The sequence below is a fragment of the Lipophrys pholis genome, assembly GCF_963383615.2.
Source record: "Lipophrys pholis genome assembly, chromosome: 4".
Classification (NCBI taxonomy): domain Eukaryota; kingdom Metazoa; phylum Chordata; class Actinopteri; order Blenniiformes; family Blenniidae; genus Lipophrys; species Lipophrys pholis.
This window is the reverse complement of record NC_137637.1, coordinates 2,420,831-2,433,248: the sequence shown is the minus strand read 5'-3', so window position 1 is coordinate 2,433,248 and position 12,418 is coordinate 2,420,831. Positions and strand designations below refer to the sequence as shown.

The following is a 12,418-nucleotide window of genomic DNA, read 5'->3' as shown; positions in this document are numbered from 1 at the left end:
ATAATTGAAATTATTTCAATATAAAACATCCATACAATTATCTATTTGATGAGGTTTTTTTTTTTTAATGGATTGTAGGGTAAAGGCTGAAATAAGCCCATTTTAAAACAAAACGTCTAGGACTTAAACGTTTTGTTTAAAAATATACAGAGGGCTTATTCAAATAATCTGCTGTTTCATGCTCCAATTCACTTGAATTTTAAGTAAATTAGAGCATGAAACAGCAGTTTATTTGAATCAACGCGAGAGTTTGAAAACCTAAAATAGAAACTGAACTGACCCGCTCCTGCGAGTGGTGCGTTTAGGGCTGTGGTACAAGTGAGCCATCATTCCAAAGTGTAGCCTCAAGAACAAATGATAAACAAAACGAGTTAATATTATATAATGCTTTCAGAATAATTTTTGTCGTTTCTAGATTCAATAACATTCGTTTTATGCCATTTTGGCGGCAGAGATTTTGCTGTGAGTTGTCAAAAACCCACACTTCTGGTGGTCCTTGAACGCAGCGTTCAGCCGAAGCGAAACCGATACGTTCGAGCGGAGTCGGAGAAGTTCGGAGAATCACCGGGAGAGTTCCAAGCGTCTCTTCGCGTCCAGAGCCGGTCAACAGACACACGACGAGCCGGGGAAGCACACCGAGTGATGAACACACTGACGGCGCTCACTCAGGGTACAGACAGCAAACGGAGCCGGTAGTCGTCCCGGTGTGTGGAGGAGAAGAAGAAGCAAACAGCCGGTAAGAAGCGCTGCTAACGTTAGCCTAGCATGCTTAGGCGGTTAGCACCGGGTGTTTCGGATTAACTGGTTCCCCTGTTAACTTGTAACCGACGTACTTTAATGTCCGTTATTGCCGCTATAGTGGGCAGATGTTTAAAAACCCGACAGAAATCCCTAGCTGTCCCGTTCAGTTATATTAAAATTTCGAAGTGTCGTACATTTTGTGAGTCGTATTTTAACATCCGCTGGTACGAGTAGCAACAACGTTGGTCACCAGTTAGCTGGGAAACCAGTTAATGAGAAACACCAGCGTGGTTCACCTCGCTGGTCTGTATGATAATTTAAATGTCGCTTATGAGCAAATAAAATGTCATAGATGACCGTTGTTGCTTGCTGTCGACCTAATGTCACAAGAAAAACCTGTACCAGCTACCAGCAGCCATCTAACCTGCACTACCAACTAATTGGTTTGTAAACAGTTATAATAATAATCGATCATTTATTACATTAAGTTCTTTTCTTTGCTAAAGTGTACAGGACATTTGAACATGGTTAAATTCATTATAAATGCTCACTAATGCACAACATTTCAACAGCTACACACACATTACATCCCCGTTAACAATAATACAAGTCAGATTAAGACAAAATTTGATTTTATCACCAAAGTGACCATTGAAATAAACTCAGGCCCCCTTTTTTTGTTTATGTTTTTGTTTTGTTCTGTTCTGTTTTCTTTCCATGCCGTGATAAAAGATGATTACTCGTGTTTGATTTGTTCCCAGTTCAGAAGAAGACATGCCTCAGAAACACAAGTCCCGGTCCTGGTCCGAGCTGAAACAAGCCGGTAACGAATGTTTCAAGACGGGTCAGTATGGAGACGCCACCAACTTCTACAGCCAGGCCATCAAGGAGCTGGAGAAGTCCAGTGAGTGTTCACACTGTCAGCTGAGACCTTGTTCACGCCACCACGTTTTCAAGTGGGAACGCTTCGTTCCAGAAAACAGACCTCAGACAAATCACTACGATGGCGTCACAATGTCTTGTTAATGAAAGAATTTTATTGGTTATTTTCTTGATGTTTTGTGATTTTGAGTCTGTCTTTGTTAGGTGATTATTCTTGTTTCAATACACTTGAATCGTTCTGTGTTGAGATGATTTGGATGTTGTGGTTTTTATCCTTCCAAGATAAGAAGAACCCGGATGATTTGGCCATCCTGTACTCGAACCGCGCAGCCAGCTACCTGAAGGACGGAAACTGTGGGGAATGTATTAAAGACTGCAACGCGTGAGTGTCTTGATTGTAGTTTGCCTATTTTATATAGTAGTTTTATTCTGTGATATTTCTCTTGTGCCATTAAGATTTAATCTGTCAGCCTCTAGGGCAATGAAACGATTCCAGACGTGTATTTAAATACGAATTGACCATGAAAATGTGAAGAATGGGAGTGATCAGATGGTTGTAATAATCACTTCAGATGTATTTAAATTGATGCTGTTGAAAATAACGCGTTAATTTATTTATTTAAAATGTTTAACTTGTAAAAAAAACCCAAAACATTTCAACATAATTAATGCAGTTTTGTCCCGGTGTGTTTGTATTAATACCGAGCAATGAGGGAATAATATTAAGTCAAAGTTTCACTTCAAAAGGTACCTGACAGCTCATTGTAGAAAACAAAAGTGAAAGTCACAAGCACGCTTTGTAAAGCCGAATTTCAGGACCACTGGATTAATTCTGTAGGTTGTCATGGCGATTGACCAGTAGCCAAACTGCTAAAGCTGCATAAAATACTTGCAGGTAAATTATTTATATCTTAACATCTCTCGCTCTTCTGTATATGTCAGATCAACTGGTATGTATGCACAGTCGTCTGATTATTTGGGGAAAATACACTATTGGATCAGATTAAAGTGTTAGATTAAAGATTAGAGTCGTCTAATTTGTGTGAAAGGTTCTTCATTGTCTGGATTGTGACGGTGTGTGTTCGGTCTCAGGTCTCTGGAGTTGATTCCCTTCAATGTGAAGTCTCTGCTGCGTCGTGCTGCGGCATACGAAGCTCTGGAGCGTTACAGGCTGGCGTACATCGACTACAAGACAGCCCTGCAGATCGAATGCAACATCGCTGCTGCGCAGGACGGCACCAACAGGTGAAGGATGAATAATCTGTAATAAAATATGATGGAAATGTCTCGGTACTGACTCGGTTTGTTTCAGGATGACGAAGGCGCTGACAGAGGCAGACGGCCCCTCGTGGAGGGAAAAGCTTCCTCCCATCCCCACCGTGCCTCTGTCCGTCAAGGAGAAACTTTCTCAGACCGCAGCGAACGCCACACAGCCAACGACACAGCAGCAGAACGGCACCACGCAACCAAACAAACCAGGTACAACCACCTGCTGACATCTTCCGACCTTCTGCCGTAAAGAAAAAAAACCTAACGGGACTCATCAGTTTAATTTAAAAGGTCATATTATGCAAAATTCACTTCCTAAAGGGTTTCCATCAGTACTAATCGTCCCCATACCTGGACTGATGCCCCAGAAGTGAAGACAGTCTGTCCTCTCTCTTCCTGGCTTGTTTGAGGTTTTAAAAAGTGTGTTGCTCCAACCAGCCAATCAGAAATCAAACCCTATATAGTGTCATCGGGGGTTTAGCCAATCCCAATCAAGGTAGGCCCTCCCTTTGACTCCTCCCACAATTAGGCAGCTCTGCTCTGGCACATGGCACCACGAGAGGAAGTACTTCCTCCTCTTCCCAAGATGGGCATGTGTGGGCGGAGCCAGTCCAGCTCACACAGACACAGCAGATTCTGAATGCAGCTCCTATGATCCAACCAATATTCAAATGGAGGAAAAACAAGAAACTTTGAATACTTTCAAAAACTTTGAATTCTGGACCAACCAGACCAAGTAAAGTGTTGAAAAGTTGGATGATATGACTCCTTTAAGCGGATGTCAGTGTTTTATTTTCCTGATCCTTCTTTCTCTTCAGCTCCCAGCGATAAAGACATAAAGAAAGCTCAGACCATGAAAGAGGAAGGAAACGCCCTGGTGAAGAAAAACGAGCATAAGAAGGCCATCGAGAAGTACAGTCAGAGCCTGAAACACAACCCCACAGAGGTGACGACCTACACCAACCGGTGAGGAGCGAGCGCAGGAGAAAGAGCACTGTTAAGACTCAATAGATGTCTCAAAATAACTCTGTGTGTGTGTGTGTGTGTGTGTGTGTGTGTGTGTGTGTGTGTGTGTGTGTGTGTGTGTGTGTGTGTGTGTGTGTGTGTGTGTGTGTGTGTGTGTGTGTGTGTGTGTGTGTGTGTGTGTGTGTGTGTGTGTGTGTGTGTGTGTGTGTGTGTGTGTGTGTGTGTGTGTGTGTGTGTGTGTGTGTGTGTGTGTGTGTGTGTGTGTGTGTGTGTGTGTGTGTGTGTGTGTGTGTGTGTGTGTGTGTGTGTGTGTGTGTGTGACTGTGTGTGTGTGACTGTGTGACTGTGTCAGGGCGCTGTGCTACCTGTCGGTGAAGCAGTACAGAGACGCCGTCAGAGACTGCGACGAGGCTCTGATGATGGACGGCAGGAATGTGAAGGCGCTCTACAGGAGAGCTCAGGCTCACTACGAGCTCCAGGTAACGATCTGCACGTCCAGACGGGAGGGGGAGTCTCCAGTCTTCACTCGGGTCCAGTTTTTAAAGCTTCACTTCCAAAGTTCCTGAAGCTTCCTAAAGTACGACGCCACCATCAAGGAACTTCTCCAGGTCGCTCCTGAACAGAGCCACCAAACCGCTTCAAAATACAGACGTCAGGCTAGGTGGTCATCATGTTACCATGGCAACATGCCTCAGTTAAAGGTAGTAGTTTTAAAAACCCAGAACTCACCCCATAATATCCTCGTTAGGATGAATTGTACTCTAGTACAGGCCCAGGCTCCATTTACGCCACGTTTTCACGTGAAAATGGAAAACTTTCATCGTGTTTTGGGTGTTTACACGACAGCGCTCGGAAAACACAACTTCTTGAGAATGGTTTCCAAGGTGGAACTTTTTCATGCCATTCATTTCTTAGTTTATTTGGACGGGACAGTGCATATTAATGAACAACCTTCTCTTCACCAGGTTACTGTAAATATGCTGGATTAGCAGAAGGTTTAATTTCCACCCGTTGTCCCACATAAAACCATAAAAGGTTACAAACATATAAAAACAATATGGTAAATCAAAGACAAAGATGGTAAAATAATTCTTCCTAAAGTGTTTACTCAGTAGTCTGACATAGTGAAGTGCCATTTGTAAAACTTTATATATTTTAAAGTACATGGTTTTCCTAATGATCACAAGTTTGGTTGTTGATCAGCCATATCTTGGACTGTCCGAAAGTTCCCTTCTATCTCCTTATCTATGGACTTTACCTTAATCCCTGGATGACGTCACGGGGTTAAGGAAAGGTGTTAGGAGGCTTCCTAAAGGAGTTAGTGAAAGGTGTTAGGAGGCTTCCTAAAGGAGTTAGTGAAAGGAGATCACGTTAGTGTGGCAGTCAGACCGCACTTTCACTTAGTGATGTCATAAAAATGCGACGGCGTTAGTTAGTGACGTCTGCCATGGTGGGGAAAGAACTACGTACGAAACTAAGTTTCTGAAAATGGACGAAATCATATAAAACCCAAATTCACTTTTTTTTTTTAAAGTTGTTCAAGGCAGATTATTACTTTGGTAATTTACATGGTCTGCTCTCTTTTACCGACATCCTGAGTTTCCCTGAACGCTTAGATGAGCGGGTTCCTTTAAATGTTGTCGCCGCAAGGAATTGTGGGGCAGCATGAGCTGGTGTCCTTTGTGAAAGGAAGCATCAGTGGTTCCTAGGCTAAAGGAGGTTCTAAAGGAAGCATCAGTGGTTCCTAGGCTAAAGGAGGTTCTAAAGGAAGCATCAGTGGTTCCTAGGCTAAAGGAGGTTCTAAAGGAAGCATCAGTGGTTCCTAGGCTAAAGGAGGTTCTAAAGGAAGCATCGGTGGTTCCTAGGCTAAAGGAGGTTCTAAAGAAAGCACTGAGCCTCCTTTCCGTTGCTTATTGAGAATTCAGACAGTCCTTATCATGGCCGCCACACCAAAAACTTAAGGAAAAGTCGATAGTTAAGGAGATAGGAGGGACAATTCGGACGTACCCATAGTCTTCTAGTTTCTGCAACCTTTAACAGAGAAAGGCAATCTAGGTCATTTGTAAAAGTCATTTCAGAATCACCCCTGGTGGTTGACCTGGTATTAGTAAGACTATTTCATTTTTAGATAAAATCCCCCCGGGACAGTGGGGTCATTCCATATTTTTTGAAAATGCTCATTCTCCGTGGAAACGCAACTTTTTGAAAACCCTTTGCCTTTCAACAATGTTGCTATGTAAACGCAAAACTTTTCTTGATACGAGAACGGAAAAAAACTACAGAGTTTTCACTCGAGGCTTTACTCTGGAAATGGATTTCTACCCAAATGCAGAGTTCCTGTGTTGGTTCGTGGTACTTGGGGAAAGTTTCTCGTCGGTTCCTCCACCGCCGGGTCGTTTCAGCCTCCTAAAGTTCTGCTTCCTGTCGTTCCACAGAACCTCCAGGCCTGCGTGAACGATCTGCACTGCCTCCTGCAGGAGGAACCAAAGAACGGTGCCGCCCTCAAGCTGCTGCAGGACGTGCAGAAGAAGCAGTGAGGAGGTCTGTTCCCCCAGAAGCTCCTACACACACACACACACACACACACACACACACACACACACACACACACACACACACACACACACACACACACACACACACACACACACACACACACACACACACACACACACACACACAGCGACTTCTGACAACTGAGCGTGTGTACAGGAAAAAATTAGGTTTGTCAAATTTCAACTCATTCGGTATTTAAAGTTATTTATATGAACAGAACTTAAACTGTCTTTAGGTTTACATGGAGAATAAACTTTTACCTTCGTCGATCGTAATCGGTTGTCGCACCGTCGGCTTTTGGTGTGTGTGTGTGTTTGTGCGTATGTAGAACACATGCAGGTTTAATAGAAAACCAATTTGAAAGCAGTGAAAAATCCCCCCAATGTTTTGATTTAATCCCTGAATGATTGAACTCGTCTCCGGTGAAGGTTTAATTCACTCTGTGAGCTTCTCCTCGTGTTGTCCTCTCAGGTAGTCGACTTAATATTCTGCTTCTCAGAGGTTTGACTACATGGAAACGTTTGTGGATAACGTGAAGATTCTGTAACCTGATGCATTGTCACCAATAAAGAACCGACCTTGTGTTCAATGTGAGGTGAGGCGACGTCGAGGGGAAGCTTCACCTCCAAACACCCAAACATGGACTCCGTCAGCTTCACTGGACCTTTTCCGTGGAAACCGTGTCTCGTTCAGGAAAACCTGTCCTCTTCTCGTGTGACTGACAGTCTTGAGTTTCAATCAACGGACTTCTCCTCGCTTCTGAGCTGAATCCTGAACCCCGGCGACGGTTCGGTTTCCCCTCGCCGATCAAAGTGTTCTTACTCTTCGTCCTGCTCAGTTTGTCATGTGATCGTCAGGATTCATGTGTGCCCAGTCGGCTCTCGTCCTCCTCATGGTGTCATTGACCTGCAGTCGCTCTCCATCCTGCCTGAAGCTCCACCTGAGCGTCCACACCCCGACTGCGTTTGTTTTCACTGATTCATTTCATCCTCTTGACTTTTATTTGTTACATTCTGTCACCTGCTTCTGTTTTAACAGCAAATAAAAATGAGAAATCTTCATGACTAGTCTTTTATACGTTGGTGAAAAATTGATGCCACAGCTGCTGATCTCCAACACAATGTGCTCCTGAATGAGCCTGGTTTACTGTGTAGATCAGGAGTCTACATAAACCAGCCCACCATGTCAGGCAGCAGAGTCCAACTCCCCACATGCAGCCCACTATCATCTGGAATGGGCTGGACCTCTGAAACAGCCAGAATAACCTTAAAATTTTTACTTTTAAATGTTCGTTTTTTTGTGGCACCGTGTATACGTGATGAAAATGTCATCACTGATATCTCAGCTCGGGTTTCAGGCCAGGTTTACACGTACCCAGATGTTCTCTGGAAACTCACAGCTGGTTTATGTATAAATGCAGACGATGAGTCCTTAAAACTCCCCCACAGTGGAGGTTCAGGAAAAACTCTGTCTCTCTGTTTGCATCTAAAGGGGGGAGCTGGAGATTTACAATTCGTAACATTTTTTTTTACAGGACTCTTGATTGGCTATCATGGCTTCATGCTTCTCGCTACACTGCCCCCTACAGGTTCGGCTGCCCGTTGTAGCTCTGAACCAGGTGAACATGCGGGTCTGTAAATAAAGATTTTATTTTTGTAAATGTAGAGGGGGAAATATGTTTGTCTGTAAAACTTGGTACGTGTAAACTTGGTGTTGCTACTCCTGAGTCCTTGGGAGGATTTTGTCGAGCTGCCACGTGACTTTTACGAAGACGTGTCGCCCATCTGGTCACTCTACCATCCAGGCTTCTGGTTGGTTGACGGAAGAGACGGTCGATCCTCTGGAAGCTCCGTCTCTCCCGACGGCTCGGTTTAGACGTCCAGTTCTAGAAGAGTCCTGGCGCTTCTGAGCTTCTTCCATTTACAGATGATGGAGGTCACGGAGCTCAATGAGATCTTCAAAGCGTCCAGTACCCTTTCCCAGGTTGGTGTTGGGAGACTGTCGTGTCTCGGAGGTCTACAGATCGTTTGACTCCATGTCTGGTTCACCACGGGACCTTTTACATACCGTTTGTCCAATCACCTGAATTTACCACAGGTGGACTCCAGTGAAGGGGCAGGAACGTCTCATTGATGATCTGTGGAAACGGGAAGAACCTGAGCTTCAAGTGTTGTGACCCTCACATCATTATTATGAAGCTGTAACTGAATATTATCCAGACGAAGGACAACTCGGAGTTCACCTTAAAGTTACCTCACAAAGCTGAAATGTCTCGGCTTGGTTGGTCAAGTTTCCAGCGTAACATTCCTCGATAAAAAGCTGTACCGAAAACCAAAGACTGAGCCTGAAGCCACCCAGTGAACCGAAATCCATGGCAAAGTACCTCAACGAGAAGGTAACCGCCACCACGTTAATGGAAGACACATTCTTTTTGCTTTAATTTACTTGGCATTTATTCGCCTCCAGGACAGGTTACTATGGACAATCGAAGTTTAACCCTCAAGTTACACCAGAGAGCTGAACTACTGCTCTGTTGTACAGGCCCCCCCGAGTGTTCAGCATAACGTTTAATAGTAATATACCCTGGAGAAAAATTAAAGTGGTCATATAATCCAGCTTTTTAACTCCTCCACTTGGTCTCGTTGGTCCAAAACTTTGGATTCAAAGTTTAGTTTTTCTTTGATTTTCCTCCATTTGAATATTGGATCGTAGGAGCTGCTTTCAGAATCTGCTGTAGCTTTTCCACTGGAAAGAACCAGGTTCTAGTTCTGGTCCAGGGCCAGACTTAGCCCCAGTTCTTTGTCTTTCCACTGCCAAAGCTGCGGCCTATCAGGTGCTAAGCTGGCTCCACTTCGTTGCAGGGCCAGAACGGAGCCAGACCGGGGTCTGACACGTCATCGGGTGGGGGCGGAGTTATCGCTACCAAGAAGGCGGGTTGAACGGGCATTCTGACAACTACGGCGAACACGGAGCCCCGGAGCGGTGATAGAGAAAATAACGCGTGGGAACGAGATTCTTTAATCAGCGATTGCGGAGCCGTGGTTCTGGAGCTGCAGAGCTCCTCCGCTGTCAGTCGGCTACGTCGGATTTAATTTAGAAGCAGTTTTTCATTGATTTTTTTTCAGGCTTTTGGTGTTAACATGATTGGAAGTAACTTCACTTTCATGTCTTGTATGGCGTGGTGACTGCAGGCTGAGGTCTGCATGAGGCTGCATTGCGCTCTGCTAAGAAACATTATTATTTTCTAACTACAGAACTTCTTTATAATGAAGCCAGACTTTTGGTTCATCAGCAACTTAAAAACAAACTACATACTACTGTAAATGAAAGCTTGGAGTTTATAGGCATAAAATGAGCCGTTTAATGGCTTCATGTGAAGTGTTTATTGTGTCATTGGAATCAGCTTTTAGAGCTGCGTTCTCTCACTATACACCTCTGTTCTCCTCCGAAGTTGAAGCATTTGATTCAGACACATCCAGAAACAAAGTGAAAGGAGCAGAAATTCACAATGTAATGCTGAAATGTTAAAAAATAAGGCCCAAACTCATCCACGATCGCGGCTCCGGACTAAAACAAGACGGACGTGAAATAAACACCAGCAGAGATACGAAGAGACGAAATGTTTTCTGGCTCTTTGGTGCATCTCAGGTTCAGCTCGGACTAGATGGAGCGACCCGGACTAAACCAATGAATAATGTCCGTCTCCTGGTTCTTGTATGAGCGCTGTCAGCGTGAAATCGGTGAAATCAGTGACGTCTCACGCTTTGGAGTGACGCAATGACGTGGCTCTCTTTTGGCTCTGTTGATGGGAAAAATACCGGTTCTTTGGCGGTGCTCATTTAAGAACCGGCCCTGAACTAGAACCTGGTTCTTGTTGGTGGGAAAGCGCTGAAGGTGAGCTCCACTGGCTCCGCCCACACATGCCCATCTTGGGAAGAGGAGGAAGTACTTCCTGTCGTGGTGCCATGTGCCAGAGCAGAGCTGCCTTATTGTGGGAGGAGTCAAAGGGAGGGCCTACCTTGAAGGGGATTGGCTAAACCCCTGATGACACTATATAGGGTTTGAGTTCTGATTGGCTGGTTGGAGCAACACACTTTTTAAAACCTGAAACAAGCCAGGGACAGAGAGGACAGACTGTCTTCACTTCTGGGACGTCAGTCCAGGTATGGGGACGATGAGTACTGCTGGAAAACCTTTAGAAAGTGAATTTTGCATAGTATGACCTTTTTAACAGTAGTTTTGTTAGTACTATGACAGATTTCACCTTCAAAAAGGAAACATTCTTTGTAGTATGGCCTAAGTCAAAGACTTTAAGAAAACTTGCTACTATTATAGTACCATAAACCAAAGTTTGACCATTAAGTTTCCTCGTTAAGCAGAAATCCAATTTCGCTGTTCAGGTGTTCGGTATCAGCGTTCATCACGAGTTACTATAGTAACGCACCTCAATGAAAAGTTAACTACCGAAAATCAACCCACAAGTCACTCTGCCAAGTCGATTGCAGCTTTTTAATACAAACCTCAGGTTAGCTGGTCAGCCTGTTGCCATGGCAACATACCTCAAAAAGTTAACCACTGCAGTAGTTCTGAAAATGCAGAATCAATGCTAAAATATCATTGAGATGAAATGAGCTTTGTAGGAACAGGCCTCTGCTCAGTTTTCATGTTTGCAACGTGAAAACAAACCTTTTTTTTTGCGTTTACACGACAACGGTGCTCAGAGCCACTGAAAACTTTAAAGCCAGAGAGTCCAACTCCAGTGAATCTGGAGAAAACGCAACTTTTCTGAAATGCTGCTCCCGCACATGCTCAGTAGAGCCAATCAGAACAACGTGTCACGACTCCCAGTCCATATTCTCCTGGACTTGGTACTTATATTTTGACAGCCACCTTAATAACAATCCAACTTGGTTGTCTGTCCACTAGAATGTCTGTGTTCTCCCGTTAATGTTTGCCGTGCGTTGCACAAAAAGCCACCAACAGCACCTACTTGTGGCGTGGCATGCCAACTACATCCTTTTCAGCATTTCTGCCTTTTCCATGTAAATTTGAAACTTCTCCAAGACGAGACCACACGGGGCCCAAGGCAGGCACACCAAAAAGCTGTTTACACTAAAGTCCCGTCGCGAAGCTAAAATCCTGCTTCGAGCAGACGAGTTTGTTCACATCGTGTTTTCCTCTTGTGGAAAGCAGATAAAAATAAAACTTATTCGGCCTCAAATTCTTTTAAACACCCCCCCATAACGCTGTGCAGCTTCAGGAACTCCTATAGCGTCAGAGCACATGCAGACCGACGAGGCTAGTGGCAGCAATAAACAGAAGAGCGCTGATTCGGAACTGATAAAACCTTTATTTCACTTTAAATTGTCTTTTACATTTTGTCCTGTTAACATGTAAGGTGAAACTAGAGTTGGAATAGTTGTTTTTTTTGTTTTTTTTTTTAAAAGACATACACAAATCTAGTATTACGTCAATAACCAGAGAGGGGGAGGGGCAGTATCGAAGAAGGGACGGGAGCTTTTTTTTTTTGTCATTTTCTCATTTTTATCGGTGTCCTTAAGCTACTCTAAATTTTCACAACCACGTGCGCGCTAAGCAATAAAATCCGTCACAGAAGCAAACTTTTTTTTTGGGTTATCTTTTTTTTTTAAATTCCTTTTTCTTTATTTTAAGCAGAATACTGGTCAGTAAAAACAAAATGATTTCAGATACCAGATATACAGACAGGCTCGGTGCCACATTCACTACTGCATGGGATCATTTTTTTTCCTTAGAATGCGAAGAATAACTGCCTTTTTTTGTTCAGCTAACGAGAAAAAAGCGGCAGGGAGGTGTCTTTTTTTTTTGAAAACCTTTTTAAACGTCAGTGCATGAAAACATTTTGTCCCCAGCAAAAAAAAAATGAATCAAAAAAAATCAAAACATTGAGACACATGATTCTTCTACACCTACAGGGTGGAATGTTGAGATGGTTCATGACAAGGTTATTGTGACACTGAGTAGA

At 43.8% G+C, this 12,418-nt stretch overlaps 1 protein-coding gene across 5 annotated transcripts; it reads left to right on the top strand.

Annotated features, from left to right (window-relative positions):
* The first annotated feature begins 346 nt into the window (after positions 1 to 346).
* On the top strand, positions 347 to 7,473 carry tomm34 (translocase of outer mitochondrial membrane 34). 5 transcript variants are annotated; one of them, XM_080461258.1, is made up of 9 exons: positions 347 to 736; positions 1,503 to 1,645; positions 1,906 to 2,005; positions 2,716 to 2,868; positions 2,936 to 3,102; positions 3,711 to 3,858; positions 4,211 to 4,337; positions 6,294 to 6,399; positions 7,010 to 7,473. In XM_080461258.1, the coding sequence occupies exons 2-8, from the start codon at positions 1,516 to 1,518 to the stop codon at positions 6,393 to 6,395; spliced, it is 927 nt and encodes a 308-aa protein (XP_080317384.1). In that variant the 5' UTR covers positions 347 to 736; positions 1,503 to 1,515; the 3' UTR covers positions 6,396 to 6,399; positions 7,010 to 7,473. The 5 variants fall into 5 exon arrangements, with proteins under 5 accessions (XP_080317384.1, XP_080317383.1, XP_080317381.1 ...); XM_080461257.1 differs by having other exon boundaries at positions 6,986 to 7,473; XM_080461255.1 differs by having other exon boundaries at positions 6,914 to 7,473.
* Positions 7,474 to 12,418: the final 4,945 nt, after the last annotated feature.